The sequence below is a fragment of the Nuphar pumila genome, chromosome 10, assembly GCF_984573655.1.
Source record: "Nuphar pumila chromosome 10, dmNupPumi1.hap1.1, whole genome shotgun sequence".
NCBI lineage: Eukaryota > Viridiplantae > Streptophyta > Magnoliopsida > Nymphaeales > Nymphaeaceae > Nuphar > Nuphar pumila.
In genome coordinates, this window is record NC_143258.1 from 119,513,924 (window position 1) to 119,535,205 (window position 21,282).

At 38.5% G+C, this 21,282-nt stretch overlaps 1 protein-coding gene across 1 annotated transcript in view; it reads left to right on the forward strand.

The window, feature by feature from the left end:
- The window catches only part of LOC149828095 (putative linoleate 9S-lipoxygenase 5), a 31,182-nt gene extending 11,070 nt beyond the window's left edge, over positions 1-20,112 (forward strand). The window contains exons 3-9 of the mRNA XM_090018628.1: positions 6,270-6,510; positions 6,595-6,930; positions 7,012-7,097; positions 7,319-7,426; positions 7,544-7,848; positions 8,423-8,686; positions 19,341-20,112. Of these exons, the coding sequence (XP_089874754.1) occupies positions 6,270-6,510; positions 6,595-6,930; positions 7,012-7,097; positions 7,319-7,426; positions 7,544-7,848; positions 8,423-8,686; positions 19,341-20,112 (2,112 nt within the window). The remainder of the gene's footprint in view (positions 1-6,269; positions 6,511-6,594; positions 6,931-7,011; positions 7,098-7,318; positions 7,427-7,543; positions 7,849-8,422; positions 8,687-19,340) is intronic.
- The last annotated feature ends 1,170 nt before the right edge of the window (positions 20,113-21,282 follow it).

Below are 21,282 nucleotides of genomic sequence, written 5' to 3' on the forward strand. Positions count from 1 at the left end.
AATAATATAATTGCATAACTTGTACTTAATGAGCACACCATTTCAATGGCACTTGGGGTTCTTTTGTGAGACCCTATGGCCACAATTTGGATCTGACACCTTGGTCCAACATCCATCAAGTGAGTGGTGGTGGTGATGGAATATAATAGGGTTATTTTACAATTACATACCTAGTTTTTTTGTGATAATGCAGATTCATACCTAGAAAAATTGCTAATTCAGATGCATACTATGTTTATTCTGTAGTTAACCAAAAACATACCTAGTGTTAGCTCCAAATGAAATGCTCACTCTCAAATCTTCGTTCTATCTTCATAATTATTGAAAAAAAAATGAGTTTTACCCTTAATGGCTTTTCCCTATCTTTCCCATCTCCCTTGCCCTTTTTTTTTTTTTTTATTTCCAAATAAAATCCCACGTAACATTCTTCTCCATCTACAACATTTCTGGGCTTTCCAATAACATTGAAGTTGGGTAAGTTAATATGATGGGATCTAGGTCAAAACACAAACTTATTTTAGCTTTTACTTATACAAATCAAAATATTTTGCATGTTTTACTTGAAGGGAATAAAATAGAGAATGGAGAGAAAAGTTGAGAGCAATGATGGAGAATGACTTCTAATACTTTTTACTCAAAAAAAGCTCTTCACACTTTGATACCTATAATGCCTCTTAGACTAGGCTTTTATAGCACTAGTAAGACCTTTATAGATGTATTGAGACTCCAAAAGACTCTTAGAAACTTGTACCTATTTAATAACTCTAGAATACTCTTAGAAACTTGTACATACTCAATAATTCTAGAAGACTCTTAGAAACTTGTACATACTCAATAATTCTAGAAGACTCTTAGAAACTTGTACATACTCAATAATTCTAGAAGGCTCTTAGAAACTTGTATATACTCAATAATTCTATAAGGCTCTTAGAAACTTGTACATACTCAATAATTCTAGAAGACTCTTGTTCAAGTTTAATTTATTCTCAACAATGCCTCTTCTAAATTAAACTTGCTCCTTATGCCCAATCTTTCTACATTTCTCTTGAAGACTTGTCCACTAAGTGGCTTTGTGAAAATATCCGCCATCTGATCTTCCGTTCTGAAGTACTCCACATGAACATCACCTTCATTCACAAGTTCCCTCAGAAAATGATACCGAATCCGAATGTGTTTGGTCCTTCCATGAAGAACTGGATCTTTCGCAACTGAGATAGTTGAGTTGTTGTCACAGAAAAGAGTTGTTGGCTTATTTTGCTTCTGCTTCAAACTCTCCAAAATTCCACACAACCAGATTAACTGACAACCTGCAAAAGATGCAACAATATATTCTGCTTCTGTAGTAGAAAGCGCAACAATTTGTTGTTTCTTTGAGCTCCACGAAATTGCTCCACTTCCAAGATTAAATACATAACCTGAAGTACTTCTGCTATCATCAACACTCCATGCTAAGTCACTATCAGTATAACCAATAAGGTTGACTGCAACATTAGTTTAATAAAGAATTCCATAATCGATAGTTCCTTTCACATATCTTAGAATTCTTTTTGCAACTTCCCAATGATTTGAATATGGCTTATCCATGAATCTACTCACCAAACTGACAACATACATAATGTCAGGCCTTGTGGATGTGAGATACATTAGATTTCCAACCAAACTTCTGAACATAGTGGAATTGACAAGTTTTCCTTCACCTTCTTTAGATAGCTTCAAACCTGAAATGCATGGAGTCGAAACTGGATTAACATTCTCCATCTTGAACTTCTTCAAGATCTCTTTTGCATAGCTCTCCTGCGAAATAAAAATTCCTTTCTTGGTTTGATAAACTTCAATACCAAGAAAATGATGCAATTCACCCAAATCTGTCATCTCAAACTCTGCCATCATTGAGTTCTTAAACTCATTCAACATCTGCATATCATTCCCTGTGAAAATTAGATCAACATAAAGACTTACAACAATGAATCTTCCTTCTGAATTGGCTTTGATGTAGAGAGTATGCTCATATGGACATTTCTGAAATCCACACTTTTCAAAATATGAATTGATGCGGCTGTACCATGCTCTGGGTGATTGCTTCAACCCGTACAAAGCTTTCTTCAACTTGTACACTTTATTCTCTTCTCCTTCCTTAACAAACCCAGATGGTTGGTCAATATAGACTTCTTCATTAATAACCCCATTCAAGAACGCAGATTTCATGTCCATTTGAAAAAGCTTCCAATTATTCTGAGCAGCAAGAGAAATAATTAAACGAACAGTCTCAAGTCTTGAAACAGGAGAAAATACCTCTGTAAAATCTTCTCCTTCTTTTTGCTTGTACCCTTTTGCTACCAGCCTTGCCTTGTGCTTGTTGATAGAGCCATCTGGATTCATTTTTGTCTTGTACACCCACTTTACTCCAATAGAACTTTTGTGTGGTGGTAAATCTGTAAGCTCCCATGTATCATTGTTTTCAATTGAAACAATTTCTTCTTTCATGGCTCTCCTCCATTTTTCTTCTTTACATGCATCATCAAAAGAAATTGGATCTTCACCTGCAAAGAAGGCAAAAAATATGGCATCATTATGACTAATTTCTTCTGTGACGTCATATAATTCTTGGACGCTTCTCATTTTTTTTATAGGGCTGCTTGATGAAGTACTTTGGGAAGCAGGAGAATTTCCTGCTTGGGCACCATTTTCATTATTTTCAAATGCTAGACCATTCTCTTCTTCTTCAATCTCAAAAGGAAAGATAGGCAAATTTTCCTTTTCTGCCTCCAAGTCTTCAAATATGGATTTTTCATCAAATCGAACATCTCGACTGATCACAATTTTCTTTGTTATCGGGTTGTACAACTTGTAAGCCTTGCTTCTTTCACTGTAGCCTATGAAAATACACTTCTCTGATTTATCATCCAACTTGTTTCTTATAGCATCTGGAACACGAGCATAAGCCACGCTTCCGAATACCTTAAGATGGTGAACACTAGGCTTTGAACCATACCATGCTTCATGTGGTGTGCAATTTTCCAAGCTTCTTGTTGGTGATCTGTTAATAAGATAGACTACACAAGAAACAACTTCTGCCCAAAATCTTCTTGACAACTTCTTCTTCTTAAGAATGCACCACGCCATCTTCATAATTGTCCGATTTTTTCTTTCACATACACCATTTTGCTGTGGTGTATGTCGGACTGTCATTTCATGTCGAATATCATTGTCCTTGCAATATTTTTCAAACTCATTTGAAAAATATTCACCTCCGCGGTCAGTCCGCAAAGTATTGATTTTCAGCCTAGTAAATGTTTCAACTTCCGCCTTGAAGTCTTTGAATTTTTGAAAAGCTTCAGATTTTTCTTTGACACAATACACCCAAACTTTTCGTGAGTAATCATCAATGAAAGAGATAAAATAACAATTACCTCTCAAAGATGTCACCGTCATCGGACCACAAAGATCTGAATGAATAAGCTCCAAAGGTCTTGTTGCACGCCATGATGATTGAGGAGGAAATGGATTTCTGTGTTGCTTTCCGAGTTGGCATGCTTCACAAACTTTATCAAGATGATCAATTTGAGGCAAGCCTTTGACCATCATCTTTTTTTAGAGAAGTTTTAAATTTCCATAATTCAAGTGTCCATATCTATCATGCCATAGCTTAGAAACTCTATTATCAATACTTGTAAAACAAGACAAATTTTTATTTTGAAGAGTGAGTGAAAAAAGATTATTTGAAGCAACTCCAACTCTTGCAATAATTTGCTTTTTCTTTGACAAGTAGCAAGCCATGTCATAAAAATGAATGTCATATCCCTTCTTCAAAGATGCCCCACACTGAGCAAATTATTTTTTAAACCAGGAACAAAATAAATTTCAGACATTTTCTCCATTTTTCCTGATTTTGTTTTGAACTCCATTTCACCAACACCACTAATTTTGTATGCCTTTCCATCTCCTACTTTAACTTTACCATAATTAGATTCAAACAACTTAGAAAATAAATTTTTGTTACCTGTCATATGTTTGCTAGCACCACTGTCTATCTACCAGACATCATCAAGACCTCCACCATGAGACACAAGCAACAAAGTGTCATGATTTCGCTTTTGGTTTTTGTTTTCATACACCAAATGAGCATCATGCCTTTCTTTTTCCTTGTACCAACATTCACTTGCCATATGATCAGGTTTGTGACAATTATAGCATTCAAAATAGCTACGACCTCTCCCTCTTTGATTTCCACGACCTCTTCTTCTTTGCGAGCTTTTGAAATTTTGATTTTGATTCAAGTCATTCTCCTTGCTTGAATAATCGCCTCTTCCACGAGCATATGAGGCACTTCCTCTAAAGCTTTCACTTTTTCCACGACCACGTCCTCGACCTCTTTGATTTTTGAAATTTTTTTTCTCATTTAGAGACAATTTCGACTGGAGTGCTTGATCCAAAACAACTTTTTCTTCTTTTTGATTAGCCTTTCTTCATGAGCTTGCAACGAGCCCATAAGTTCATCAATGATCATGGAATTCAAGTCCTTTGATTCTTCAATGGCTACCACAATGTAGTCAAATTTTGAATCCAAAGAACGAAGAATTTTCTCAATAACACGAACATCATTCATAGTTTCACCATTTCTTTTTAATTGATTAACTATAGATAATACTCGTGAACAATAATCAGAAACTGATTCTGACTCCGTTTTGTGCAAACATACAAACTCACCTCGAAGAGTTTGCAAACGGACCCTTTTTACCTTTTCACCTCCTTTAAATGAATTTTCCAAAATCTCTCATGCTTGCTTTGAGGAAGTAGCACACACAATCTTCTCAAAAGCGACTTCATTTGAGGTTAGTCCTTGGTAGATTACCACAAGAGCTCTCTTATCTTTCTTCCTCGACGCTTTTAGACTCTCTCTTTAAGCCTCTGACATTTCTTCTTCATTTTCAACTTCAACATAGCCTTTTTCGACTATCTCCCACAATTCTTGAGATCCAAGAGTAGCTTTCATTTGGATACTCCAATTGCCGTAATTTTCTTTGGCTAATTGAGGGACGAAAGGAAGAGGAATAGATTTGCTCATTTTAATCGAACAAAGCTCTGATACCAATTTGAAGAGAATAAAATAGAGAATGGAGAGAAAAGTTGAGAACAATGATGGAGAATGACTTCTAATACTTTTTACTCAAAAAAGACTCTTCACACTTTGATACCTACAATGCCTCTTAGACTAGGCTTTTATAGCACTAGTAAGACCTTTATAGATGTATTGAGACTCCAAAAGACTCTTAGAAACTTGTACTTATTTAATAACTCTAGAAGACTCTTAGAAACTTGTACATACTCAATAATTCTAGAAGACTCTTAGAAACTTGTACATACTCAATAATTCTAGAAGACTCTTAGAAACTTGTACATACTCAATAATTCTAGAAGGCTCTTAGAAACTTGTACATACTCAATAATTCTAGAAGGCTCTTAGAAACTTGTACATACTCAATAATTCTAGAAGTCTCTTGTTCAAGTTTAATTTATTCTCAACATTACCAAAAGCAGGTAATTCCAAATTTATTTACCTAGTCCTAAGACGGTTCTGGTTAAACAAGACAACATTTGTTCCAATATGATCCAGATTTATACATATGTTATCCAGCTTTGTTAATACACCTGGCCATTTACGTCCCTACCCGGTCCGATACCACGTCTCAAATCCTATGATACAAAGAACCACATAATATTTTAGTCAGATCCTTATTTGAATATGGATCTAATCCAAGAAAGCAAATACCGTAGTAGGTCAACACATTTTTTACAGTTAACTAAGACAACCATAGGTATGCATTGGAATTACTGACTTTTTCAGGTATTAATCTGAATTATAAAAGAAAACTGTGTATGTTTTTGTAAATAACTCTATACAATATGACAGTAACGGCTCTCGGATATGTTGTTGAAAGGATTAAACAAAAAATAAGAGCAGAATTCAAGTATATTTTTTTATCTTTGATCATGATGAGCTCCATAACATATACTTAATGAAGTTCACATTAGTTGAATTGAACCCCAAAAAGTTATCATAAACAGCGCAAATCCTATGTAGCGATGTCCATAGTAGTCAATTTGCGGAAACCAATTTTAGCCCTTCATCACAATGCTGGACAAACAACGTAACTCTCAACATTGTTGAATGGTCATGTGACTGCTACTAGTAACAACTCTCCCTTGCTAAGCTTCAGCTTTGTTATATCGACCCCTTACAAGAAAACGTTGCGGCTGTACCCCTGCAGAGCTATCTGCCCAATGAGACCCCACCAACTCTGCGGGCGCTAAGGGAAGCAGAACTTGTGACACTCAGAGGGAATGGGTGCGGCAAGCTTGAGATGTGGGATAGAGTTTATGACTATGATCTTTATAATGATTTGGGAGATCCAGACAGACATGAAGAGCTTGCTCGCCCGGTCCTCGGGGGCTCTAAGCAGTATCCTTATCCACGCAGAGGAAGAACTGGCCGTCCTCCTAGTGCAGCAGGTCAATCTGTTTCTGCTGAAATTCGTGAACATGGTTAAACTGATGCTAGCTTCATCAATTCAGACTTGTTCTTTTTTTTTACAGATCCAAGGTCTGAGAGCCGACTGTCAATGTTTGATTTAGACATCTATGTTCCAAGTGATGAACGATTCAAGTACATAAAGATGTCTCACTTTGTGGTGTATGCAACCAATGTGATCCAGTTACTGATCCCTGAACTCAGAGTTCCAGATGATAGGGTTACTAGTGAATTTGCTTCGTTCCATGATGTCCTTAATCTCTATGGTGAAGGCTTCAGACTGCCAGATTTCCCTCCATCTGAGGTGCTCAAGCTGATGCTACCACCAGAACTGATTCAGCTACTCACTGCAACCAATGGTGAAAGAGTCCTAAAGTTCCCTGTACCTCAGGTGATCCAAGGTGAAAAAATTCACGGAACCACCATTGCAGAATCTCATATAGTCTAAATCGTATTGTTAATGATGGGTGCTTTTAATGTAGATAATACATCTGTTTGGAGGACAGATGAAGAGTTTGCAAGAGAAATTCTTGCCGGAGCTAACCCTGTTGTAATACGCCAACTCCAAGTAAGTCCTTTCTTTGTTTGATTGATAAGTTATTCTCATGAAAGATTAAATCTTTTGCAACTGAAGCACCCAAGATTCAACTATTGATGTAACCAACCATGTTGAGTCGTTGACACATATCAAGCCATGCCATGGATGCCATCTCTGTTCTCATGCAGCCTTTATTGTGTTCAATTGACATGTTTCTGATACTCTTATTACATTGAATGCTAATTGAGTAGGAGTTTCCCCCTACGAGCAAACTTGATCCAGAACTATATGGCCCACAGAATAGCTCGATTAAACCATATCACATTGAGAAGAACTTACATGGATTAACAGTCAATGAGGTACTACAGAAAACTACTACCATTTACAATAATTCATTTAAAAAATGGGACAACCATGTTTTCATCTAACAATAAATCTTCCTCGTTCATGGATTTTCTTGGTTGTGATCTTCAAAGGCTTTGGAGAAAAACAGGCTCTTCATCTTGGACCATCACGATACATTCATGCCATACTTGAACCGAATAAACAGCACAGGCAGCAAGGCCTACGCTTCAAGAACGTTGCTCTTCCTCAAAGATGATGGAACCTTGAAACTACTAGCGATTGAGCTCAGCCTGCCACATCCACAGGGGCAAGAACATGGTGCAGTCAGTAAGGTCTTTACTCCAGCAGATCATGGCATAGGAGCTTCTGTGTGGCAACTAGCCAAGACCTATGTCGCCGTTAATGATTCTGGCTACCACCAGCTTGTTAGCCATTGGTAAGTCTCTGTGTGTGTGTGTGTGTGTGTGTGTGTGTGTGTGCTTATTTACAAAATCATACTCAGTTTTCTTTGATAAATCAGATTCATACGCAGAAAAATCGCAATTCTAATATATGCCACATTTATTTTATGGTTAACCAAAACTATACTTATGGTTAGTTTCCTAGGTAGACGGTTCATATTCTCATTCATATCTCAATTTTACCCTTATAATTTATTAAAAATTCAGTTTTATACTCAATCTGAACCATTAGATGTGTTTATTAATAAACAAGCTTTATTTCAAATTGATTTGATGTAAAAAATGTGAACATTTTATCTTGAATTTTTTGTACATATCAACCATAGATTTTTTTTGCCTCTTTAAAATACATACCTGAGCATAAAGATGCTTAATCAATTACACGTTCTCTATTAAACAATGATAAGCACATTTAATGGTTCACATCGAGCATAAAACACCTAAAACTATGATAATCTCCATTCACAAGTACATACGCGTTTGTTCATGCATGTTCTCTATCCTTGTGTTATATAGCAATGAGGTTGAAATTATTGTACAAATATGCAGGTTGAACACTCATGCAGCAATCGAGCCAATTGTGATAGCTACCCACAGGCAACTGTCTGTGCTTCACCCCATCCACAAGTTACTCTATCCTCATCTTCGTGACACCATGAACATCAATGCTCTGGCTAGACATACACTCATTAATGCCGGGAGTGTACTTGAAAGAACAGTGTTTCCTGCAAAATATGCCATGGAAATATCTGCTGTGCTTTATAAAGATTGGGTCTTCACTGAACAAAGTCTCCCTGCTGATCTGCTCAAAAGGTACAGATCCACCAAAGCTAATCGAATCTCACATTACCACACATGCTTTAATTTTTATTAGTTCGTAGACTGTATTGGTACATGGCTAAGTTTCGGGATTCTAAAAGTGCATGTTGGTATGTTGGTTGGAATGGATAGTCACTGAGCTTTGAAATGGTTCCCCCTAATTCACGTCTTCAGATTGACCAAAAGTATTTCTGTTACAGAATAATGACAGAAAAATGACCAAGATACCCTTCTCCAATCATCAATAATCTTTAATTGACCCAAAATTTCTTAATTATCAACACCAAGAATCTGATAGTCACACTCAGACTCTTTGTACCATATATAACGGTTATCTAAAACCAAAGAAATATCATTAATAACATCAAATCATAATATGCCATTCTAAAACACTTGGAAGTCTCTCACCATAAAAATATTCTTTATCATCCATTTATCAGATAAAAATCATTGCCTTTAGTACTCTAACCATGTTTTCTGCTTGAAAGTTTTCATTTAAATGGTCCTGGGAGGTTCAGACTAGCACCGGCTAGGGTGGCAGTTCAGTGTAAGTTGTTTCCATTCTAGTTGTTATTACACGGAGAAAGCTCGGTCATGTTAATATAGACATTGTACTGCTAGGTGTTGCTGTTGATGTAGGCATGGCCATCTGGTCCAAACAAGCAACACTGTACTCGCTGCTTGGCATATTAATCTAGAGGCCATAGGTTACGCTGTACAGTGGATAGTAATGACCTTGAGCGAATGTCACATCCAACAACTGCCGAAGCAGGTTATATGTTCCCCCCCCGATGATTCACTGAATCCCACGTCCGTGTTCGGGGCTTTGAATGAGCACCACGTATACAAGCACATGGGGCTCGTATTCCCGTGTATGTTGACATAACTTTGCATCGGACTCTGGTGATGTTGCAAAGACTTAATCACCCTTACTTGCTTTTCTTGCCCTGAAATGACGGTTCGAGGAAATGACAAAAATATCCTCCATTCAAAAGTTGTGAAACGACAGGTGGGGAAAAGGACAAAAAAGCAGAAATTCCAGAAAGTTCGATGTTAACCATTTAAAGTGGAGACGTTCGCCTGCGCCATCTGCTGTAACGGTGCTCCCATTATCAACGTTCCAGTGTTACAAAACATTCCAGTGTCTTCTCTTCATTACTGCTGTCGTTAGGCATCATGGAAGAAAGCAATGATTCACAAACATTCCAACCAGTGCCATCAACCCTCTCACTCTCTCTCTCTCCCTTCTATTTCTGCTTCTGTGCACATCCATTAGAAGATCATACATTGCTCCATCAAGCACCGACTGACCTGCACATTGACTGCTGTGGAGCCTGATTCAAAGTTTTTACCCTTATAGGAGGAGGGTTTGGGGGCTCATCCCAGCGTGGGTAGCATCATTCAACTCTCTCTCTCTCTCTCTCTCCCTTCTATTTTTGCTTTTGTGCACATCCATTAGAAGATCATACATTGCTCCATCAAGCACCGACTGACCTGCACATTTACTGTTGTGGAGCCTGATTCAGAGTTTTTACCCTTACAGGAGGAGGGTCTGGGGGCTCCTCTCAGCGTGGGTAGCATCATTCAACTTGAAGAGTTGTGGAGTCTGATTTAGAGTTTTTACCCTTACAGAAAGTGGGGTCTGAGAGCTCCTCCCAGTGTGGGTAGCATCATTCAACTTGAAGAGTTATGGAGTCTGATTCAGAGCTTTTACCCTTACAGAATGGGGGTCTGAGGGCTCCTCCCAGCGTGTTCATGGCCTTTTGCCCTTACAGGAGGGGGGTCCGGGGGCTCATCAACCCTCTCTCGCTCTCTCTCCCTTCTATTTATGCTTCTGTGCACATCCATCAGAAGATCCTACATTGCTCCATCAAGCACCGACTGACCTGCACATTGACTGTTGTGGGTCCTTACTGATGAGCTGCCTCTAAATTTATTCGACTCTGGGTCCTTACTGCACTTGAAGTTGAGTCGTTGTATTTTTTGTTATTCGGTGGGTGGTGAGGCCCTCCTCTACTCTCTCAAGACTCTTAGCTTGGGCAATCTTTCTTTTGATAGACTACCATGATTGTGGTTGTAATGTATCCACAATCATCAAGCTTCTCATTTTTCCAAAAATGCAATGATTACAATTGAAATTACTATTACAGAGATCTTTGTCTTCGCAATCGCTGTATTTGTCTTCGCCTCGAAAGAATAGCGCGCAAAGTATTGGCGAAGACAAATACAGCGATTGTTTGCCATCGCTGACTATAGCGATGCAAGTAATCAATAGATAAAGAAAGGATTTGTTGCCATCGCTGGATACTTCGTTCTTTGAGTCGGACAGCGATCTGTGGCATCGCAGCATAAATCCGAGTGCACAAGTTGAAAAGATTTATTTGTAAACGTAGATCTTTGTTCGGAAGTCAAGCTTCTCATTTTTCCAAAAATGCAATGATTACAATTGAAATTACTATTACAGAGATCTTTGTCCTCGCAATCGCTGTATTTGTCTTCGCCTCGAAAGAATAGCGCGCAAAGTATTGGCGAAGACAAATACAACGATTGTTTGCCATCGCTGACAACATTAGAACAAATATATGCAAGATTGAATCACTAGAATTTTTTTGACAACCGTAGAACACATATATGCATGATTCAATCACTATAATTTTTTTTTACAAACTTAGAACACATATATGCATAATTAAATCACTATAACATTTTTCTACAGCGATAAAACACATATATGCATGATTGAATCACTATAATTTTTTTTCTTCAAAAGCTTAGAACATATTTATGCATGATAGAATCACTATTATTTTTTTTTTACAACCTCAGAACACATATATTCAATATTGAACCACTATGATATTTTTTTGACAGCCTTATAACACTTTTTTGCATGATTGAATCACTATGATTTTTTTTATGAGAGCCTTAGAATACATATATGCAAGATTGAGTCACTATGAAATTTTTTTTGGTAGCCTTAGAACACATATAACTCCGCCTGTGTAGTTATACACTGCCGGTCCCAAGCCCGGATAAAGGAGGAGGGTTGCGGTAGGCCTGTGACAGCCAGCATAAAAACTTTGTCATATCCTATGAAAATGAACCAATATGAGAATTTCGTTGGGGCGTTCCCTACTGAGCGACGCGCTGTACTCTCTAGGCCCGGAGGCAGTGATAAATGTGCAAGGGTTGCTAGGTCGTCGCCCAGAAGCGACGCGTCACACCGGCGCCCGGGTGTGGTGTCAAATAGGCAAGGGTTCCCTCACTTTGTTGGACGGGTGGGGGTAAAGAAGTTAGTCCAAGACCATAAAATTAGGTTAGCCACTTGGAACATAGGGTCTTTAACTGGTAAGTTGGTAGAGTTAGTAGATGTTATGTGTAGGAGAAAGATTGATATTTTATGTCTTCAAGAGACCAAATGGGTAGGTGAGAAAGCTAAAGTGATAGAACCTTGGGGATATAAGATTTGGTATACAGGAATAAATAGGAATAGGAATGGAGTAGGGATTGTTATGAGTCGTCAGTTTATAGATAATGTAGTTGAGGTCCGTAGGAAGGGTGATAGAATTTTACTTATTAAATTAGTATTAGGTACGGATATTATTAATATTATTAGTGTTTATGCACCTCAAGTAGGTTTAGATGATTCCATTAAGCATCAATTTTGGGAAGATTTAGATGGAGTAGTACAAGAGACATCTTATGGAGAAAAGCTTTTCATCGGCGGTGACCTTAATGGACATGTAGGCATTAGTAGGGATGGATTTGAGAATATCCATGGAGGCTATGGTATAGGAGAAAGAAATGAAAGTGGAGAAAGGATTTTAGATTTTTGTTTGTCCTATGATATGATCTTAGCAAACACTTGGTTTAGGAAGAGGGAGTCTCACCTAGTAACATTTAAAAGTGGGGTTAATACGAGTCAGATAGATTTTTTCCTACTTAGAAAGAGAGATAGGGGTTGTTGCATCGATTGTAAGGTTATACCAGGAGAAAGTGTAGCTACACAACATAGAGTCTTAATTTTAGATCTTAGAATTAGACAATGCCGCAAAAGGGATAGACATAGGATAGATCCTAGAATTAAGTGGTGGGCACTGAAAGGAGCTAAACAAGGAATGTTTGTAGAGCAGGTAGTTAAGGAAGTTGATTGGTGTCTCGAGGAGGATTCAGAATCAATGTGGAATAAGATAGCGGGTGGTATGAGAAAAGTAGCTAAGGAGGTATTGGGTGAGTCTAAAGGCGGTGCACCACTAGGTAAGGATACATCATGGTGGAACGAGGATGTCAAATTAGCTATTAAGGTTAAAAGAGAGTGTTATAGAAATCTAAGTAAGAGTCGTGATAATGAGAATTTGGAGAAGTATATGATAGCAAAGAAAGAAGCTAAAAAAGTTGTTCGAAACGCGAGGGCTAAGGTATATAAGGAGGTTTATGACAAGTTGGATACCAAAGAAGGCGAGAAGGATATTTATAGGCTTGCAAAGATGAGAGATAGGAAATCGAAGGATTTGGGTATGGTTAGATGTATCAAAGATGAAATGCAAAGGGTTTTAGTCAAAGATGAGGAGATTAAGGAGAGATGGAAAGATTATTTTGATAAGCTATTTAATGATAGTCATGCTCAAGATCTTGGAGACTTCTCCATTCCTTTTCATGAGATAAATCGTGACTTCATGCGCAAGATTCAAAAGAAAGAAATTGCAGAGGCTTTGAAGAAAATGAAATCAAGAAGGGCAGTTGGCCCAGATGGTATACCTATCGAGGCTTGGAAATGCTTGGGAGAGAAAGGTTTAGAATGGTTGACAAATCTTTTTAACTTGATTTGGCGAACAAATAAGATGCCTAATGAGTGGAGGAAGAGTACTTTGGTGCCTTTATATAAGAATAAGGGTGATATACAAGATTGCACAAACTATCGTGGTATAAAACTCATGAGTCATACTATGAAACTTTGGGAGAGGGTGATTGAGTCTAGGTTGAGGAAGGTTGTCATGATATCGGAGAATCAATTTGGTTTTATGCCTGGAAGATCAACTATGGAAGCTATACATCTTCTTAGACAACTTATTGAAAGATATAGAGAGAGGAACAAAGATTTGCATATGGTTTTTATTGATTTAGAGAAGGCATACGATAGAGTACCTAGGGACGTTCTCTGGTGGACAATAATGAAGAAAGGTGTTTCTCTCAAGTACATTAGTATAATTAAAGATATGTATGAAGGAGTAGTAACCAATGTCCGCACTTGTGGAGGGGTGACAACCAATTTTCCGATAACGGTTGGGTTACATCAAGGATCTGCTTTAAGCCCTTTCCTATTTGCGATAGTGATGGATGAGCTTACGAGATCAATTCAAGAAAATGTACCGTGGTGTATGTTGTTTGCTGATGATATTGTTTTGATTGATGAGTCTAGAGCTGGGGTTAATGCTAAGTTAGAATTATGGAGACAGACATTGGAAGCTAGAGGTTTTAAGTTGAGTAAGAGTAAGACTGAATATATGGAATGTCGGTTTAGTAAGCAACGAAGTAGTGATGGGAGTGTAGTGAAGCTTGGTGAGCAAGATATACCGGTGAATGATTATTTCAAATATTTGGGATCCATCATTCAAAAGTATGGAGAAATTGATGGAGATGTAAATCATAGGATAAAGGTTGGGTGGATGAAATGGAAAAGTGCTACTGGAGTGCTGTGCGATCGTAGAATGCCATTGCGGTTGAAGGGAAAGTTTTATAGGACGACTATTAGACCCGCTTTACTATATGGTACGGAATGTTGGGCTGCCAAGAGACATCATATTCAAAAAATGAGTGTAGCTGAGATGCGGATGCTTAGATGGATGTGTGGAAATACAATAAAAGATAAGATTCGGAACGAAGAGATACGTAAGAAGGTAGGTGTTGCACCCATTGAAAATAAGATGCGAGAGAATCGTTTACGGTGGTTTGGACATATTCGGCGAAGGCCTAATGATGCTCCAGTTAGAAGGTTGGAGAAATGGGAAAATATATTAGTTAAAAGAGGTCGGGGTAGGCCTAGGAAGACTTGGATGGAGATGATAGGAAAGGATATGAATGCTTTGAACCTCACCGAGGACATGGCGTTGGATAGAAATGATTGGAGGAAAAGGATTCATGTGGAAGACCCAAAATGAATTTCTTTTTTGGTTCATATCGCTGACCCCAATTGTTTTGGGATGAAGGCGTAGTTGTTGTTGTTGTTGTTGTAGCCTTAGAACACATATATGCATGATTGAATCACTATGATTTTTTTTCACAACCTTAGAACACATATATTTAATCACAAATATATGCATGATTCAATGTCTAAGATATTTTTTTTGACAGCAATAGAGCACATATATGCATGAGTGAATCACTATAATGTTTTTTGACAAGCTTAGAACACATATATTCATGATTGAATCAATATAAAAAAATATTGACAGCGTTAGAACACATATATGCATGATTGACTCACTATAAAATTATTTGGCAACATTACAACCCATATATGCATGATTGAATCAACATAATTTTTTTTGACCGACTTACAACACATATATGCATGATTGAATCACTATGAGTTTTTTTTTACAACCTACGAACATATATATGCAAGATTGAATCACTATGATTTTTTTTAGGGCCTTAGAATACATACATGACAGCATAGAATACCTTTGAATTCATACATTTTGCATGAACATTCTACCCTTCCGTTGTCGACATTGTACGTGACATGCGCTTCTTGCCTTTCCTGATGCTTTTCGCCCTGACAAAAAATATGGTATTTGTGCATATTCTCGGTTTGCACCAGTTCTTCTATTCTGCAATTCATGACATAAAACACCTCTTTCTTGATCCATTCAAATACAGTTAGTGTATACAGAGCTGCAGGTCGCATCAATATTTTCATGCCAAAAGTTAGAGGTCGTGTATTGGAGCATTTCACGTCTTGTTCAAGCTCATTCTGTCTTAGACCGTCTACAAATAATTCATATTGTTCCATGAAACGAAACATTGTTAAACATGAATACAGGGTTTTCTTCAGCGTGGCATGCATAGATTCGGCTCTTTGTGTGCTTATCATACCTGCACAAAAGTATTGTCTTCCATATGCCAATGCCCACTTCTCTTTTTCTGTATATAAATTTTGTAACCACAGACAGTTAGCAAGGTCGTATGTCTTAATCATTTTGTCCCAATCTGACTTAAAGGTGACCTCGTCTACGCTATGAAGTACACACCTTGTAAAATGTTTGTCAAACCCTGTATTCTGATTAAATATGTGTCCTATGTTCTTTGCTGCATTTTGAAAGATATGCCACAAACACAGGCGATGATGTGCATCTGACCACACATGAAGCACTGCAGCCGCAATTGCGTGATCACCATCTGTGAGTACAGTTTCAGGATGCTTCCCGTTCATTGTCTGTGTAAATACTCTGAACAACCACTCAAAGGTTTCCTTGGTCTGGTCATACACAAAAGCACCGCCTAATATACAACTCTGTGCGTGATGGTTCACTCCCACAAACTGCGCAAATGGCCACTGTTCAGTGTTAATCTTTACTATAGTATCAAACACAAGCACATCATTGAAGCATTCGTAATCTAATCTAGACCTTGAATCTGACCAAAACATATTCACGGCATATCCATCTGCGTCCACTTGCATTGCACTAAAGAAACCATGTTCATTGCTTGATTTATTCTGTAAGTAACGAACCAAACAACATATTTCTCCGTTCTTCATGTTATCTGTCCTCTTCCTGCTCAAGTGGTTTCTAAGATCCAAAGGTGTGAATGACACATTTTCGCGACCACCATCTATGCGGGTAAACAAATTGTATGTCTTCCTTGGTGCAATGCCGGCGCTATCGGCTATTTCAGCCATTGCAGCATGAGCTACAGTTACTTTACGATGTGACCTTAGCATAGGAGTCATAAATGATGCAGATAAATCATGATTATGATCACTGATTAAAGTACGCACGACAAATTTCCCATTCGGATGTCTTCTCAAAACCAATCTCGCCTGACATCCACATCTTGATTCTGGCGTGCTCCTAGTTGGATTTCCCATTGATTTCTTCCAACTTTGCTTGGAACAGACATATGTCTTTCTAACCAAGACACCCTGTGCATTTTTTGACCAAGAAAACCTTCTCACACTGAAGCCAACTTTTAAGGCATAATCATTGTAAAATTTATATGCATCTTCTTCGTTATTAAAATGCATTCCTTCTACAGGAACATAGTCAAGTGCAATTCCATGTACATTCCCAGTTCCTACGGTTTTCTTAAGTGTACTGACATCAAAATCAGGATCATTACTGAATTGCATTTCTTCTCCTGGAACATTGAAGTCAGGTGTACTTCCGTGTACATTCCCGGTGCATACACTTTTATTATGTGCGCTGTCATGGTAGTCTACCTCATCATTGAATTGCATTTCTTCCACTGGAACATTCAAGTCAATAGTGGGTCTAATGCCTGCACCTTTCTTTTCATGTGCATCGTTAGTGCAGATGTTCAATTCTTCAGTTGGGTCATAAGTATAGATATTCAATTCTCCAGATCTTTCTATTGATTGAGCTACATCGTCTTTATTACAACCTGATGATAAGCTCAATAATGTTTTAAGCAATATATCAATTTGTGTTTGCAGTAACATGGCAAACAAGTCGATATTATCTCACAAAAACGAGAGTATGTTACTAATACAGCGATTTGAGATACAATGCATATGATGAGTGAATGTAGGATACCTGATGGGGTAGAGGCCCTTCCTAGCATCTGCAAACAAGCATTCCTGTCAACAGGTCCCAGCGTCTTACAAATATCGATAAGTTTCCAACCTTCGTAAGAACAAGATCTACCTGCAATAACCAAACAAAGCCTTAATGACACACAAGACGACATGCCTTCTTCATCGATAGCATGATGCTGGGAAGCTACTCACGCCGCCTTGATGGAACTGGTTGGAATGTTTGTGCATCATTGCTTTCTTCCTTAATGCCTAACAACAACGACAAATAAAAGAAGACAGTGGAATGTTTTGTAAGCAATATATCAATTTCCGTTAGCAAGCGGCATAGGTTTACTACGATTTAATCAGGATGCATATAAGAACGGATACCACTAGGGTTACGCAAGTCAAAGCAACAATTTAATGAATGAAAGTATCAAAGCAAGTGCGGTTTGATGTTTGCTTGTGCTGAGCATCGACGTGTCGCTTACCATGCCAATAAAATAAACATGTCGTACATGTGTGTTGACGATAACGCTCTCATAATATCCATGAGGCTCTAAAGCGAGTTCAATAGAAGTCGCTGAGAGAGCAACGATATGCATGCGAAAATCGCCCCGCCATGCGTGTCAAGATGTGTTTCTGCACCCAAACATTTTCAAAGTCTGTGTACAAATATCTTACAAATACATATTACAAAACATATAATATCTTACAAAACGATATGTATAGCGATTTGTCAGATATTGAAAATCGATACAGCAGTTCAGTTTTTATAACTTATAACTCGACGATACAAAAACATACTATCTAAAAGGTCGATAAATATATCGCACAATAAATTACAAATCGATAAGAAAGAACTTGAACATAATAGCAAACAAATCGATATTAACTAACAAAAATGTATCTCACAAAAACGAGAGTCTTACTAATACAGCGGTTTGAGATACAATGCATATGATGAGTGACTGTAGGATACCTGATGGGGTAGAGGCCCTTCCTAGAATCTGCAAACAAGCGTTCTTGTCAACAGGTCCCAGCGTCTTACAAATATCGATAAGTTTCCAACCTTCGTAATAACAAGATCTACCTGCAATAACCAAACAATGCCTTAATGGCACACAAGACGACGTGCCTTCTTCATCGATAGCATGATGAGATGAAAAGCTACTCACTGTGCTTTGATGGCACTGGTTGGAATGTTTGTGAATCATTGCTTTCTTCCATGATGCCTAACGACAACAGTAATGAAGAGAAGACACTGGAATGTTTTGTAACACTGGAACGTTGATAATGGGAGCACCGTTACAGCAGATGGCGCAGGCGAACGTCTCCACTTTAAATGGTTAACATCGAACTTTCTGGAATTTCTGCTTTTTTGTCCTTTTCTCCACCCGTCGTTTCACAACTTTTGAATGAAGGATATTTTTGTCATTTCCTCGAACCGTCATTTCAGGGCAAGAAAAGCAAGTAAGGGTGATTAAGTCTTTGCAACATCACCAGAGTCCGATGCAAAGTTATGTCAACATACACGGGAATACGAGCCCCATGTGCATGAATACGTGGCGCTCATTCGATCCCCCGAACACCGACGTGGGATTCAGTGAATCATCGGGGGCGAACATACACAACCCTCCCAACAACTGCAAATGACAGTCCAGTCTCAGTCTTTCTCAATCGTTTCCTAGTCTCTATTTTGTCTTATTTGAATTTGCAGCTCTTGTTGTTGATCTTCTTCTTCTTCTTTTCTCTGAGGAGAAAAAAAAGGGAAACACCGAACGTTCATTGGCACAGAATATTTATTTCCTCCTTGACAATTCTTAGTTTTCTTTTCTTTTCCAAAGTAAATCATATGTAGTAAGCTCCTGATTCAATCCTCTTCTGCAGAGGAGTGGCTGTTGCAGATCCAGAGAAGCCCCACAACCTCCGCCTTCTGATTGAGGACTACCCATATGCGGTTGATGGTCTAGAGGTCTGGTCTGCAATTCAGACGTGGGTTCGCGAGTACTGCACTATATACTACAACTCTGATCAGTCCATCAAATCAGATCCAGAACTACAAGCATGGTGGAGAGAGGTTCGGTGCGTGGGCCATGAAGACAAGAAGGATGAACCCTGGTGGCCAAAGATGGAAACCTTAGATGAGTTCATTGAGATATTGACAATTGTGATATGGATTGCTTCTGCTCTCCATGCCGCACTCAACTTTGGTCAGTACCCATATTCTGGGTACCTTCCAAACAAGCCATCAATGAGCAGGAGATTCATGCCTGAACCTGGTACTGAGGAATACATGGAGCTGGAGAGCAACCCTGAGTCAGTTATTCTGAAATCGATAACACATCGGATACAGGCCATGTTGGGGATGTCACTGATTGAGATTTTGTCCAGGCACTTCTCGGATGAACTGTATCTTGGTCAGAGGGCATCAGCAGAATGGACAGCAGATGAGGCTGCCTTGGCAGCCTTCCTGCGGTTTGGGGAGAGATTGGTGGAGGTTGAGAAGAAGATTAACGCAATGAATGGCGATGAGCATAAATGGAAGAATAGAATGGGACCTGTCAAGGTACCATACACGTTGTTGTACCCCAATGCATCTGATCATACTCGAGTTAGCGGGTTGACTGGAAAAGGGATTCCAAACAGCGTTTCTATGTAATCTTTTTATGGGGTTCCTGGATCCCTATGTTTGACGTTGATGAACCATGCTTAAGTTATCGTTATGTCGAAAGTAAACTGAAGACTTTGTTTATGTAAAACGTGTTTCATTTTAAAGACACTCAACAGATAATAGAAATAAATATTCTCCAGAAATGATGATTTTTGAATGTCGGTTTCCTGTTGACAAGTCACAATGAAGATTTCATGAAAATGGAGGATAAAAATCCCGTGACAGTTGACACTATTTGGTTTATAAGTCCAAATATATTGCATCTTATATTAAAAAACTCAGAAGACAAGTTTGCAATTCACTGCAAATAATTCTCAAGAGTATAATTTTCATGCATAAGCCTCAACCAGTTTGGTCTTCCTCAAATACTACATAAAGGAATTTCCAACCTCCATAACTTCACAGGTTGAAGATTTGGCGCAAATAATTTTTTTTTCATATGAAACCGACTTGGATGACTGACAGCCGCGGGCTGGTTGCCACAGCTCTCCATAATTAGACTGAGAACAAGAGGGAGAGTGCTTCTATATGGTGTAACTGGCTTGCAGTTAGGGGTGTCAACTGGCTGGGTTTGGTTCAGACCCAGGTGAAACCAGACTCAAACCAGATTTGAGATTTTGGTACGGTGTCTGGACCTGGGTATAACCTAGATCCTATAAAGACTACTTGAACCAGACACGAACCATACTCGGTAAAATAATATCTTTTATCATTTTTACATTAAAAAATTGTGGATCTTAATCAGAACTCGGGTCGAACCCGAGTCTGGTATAAAATTTCACAAACCATACCCGGCTTCATGTATTACTCGGACCATTCGGGTCCAACCCGGATTCTAATCGTGTCTTCTTATTTATCACCAAACCCTGACCCTATAGGGTTTGGTACGGGTCGGGTCTAGGTCAAACCCGACCCATTGACACCCTTACTTGCAGCTGTCCCTTTCAGCAAGGTTTTGCCTCTTTGGAACAGGTTACGTGCTTCAAGCAAATGCTAATAAGAGTACTGCAACAAGTGCCAAAGATGAATAAGGAAGTCTTCAAGTCTGGCCTGAACATTATAGAAGAATCTTTGGTGGGGGTTGGTGGGGGGATAATCAGGGAGAAAGCAGACCATTTTCTGGTTGCTGTCATGTGCTATCATTTACCGGGCCCTGTA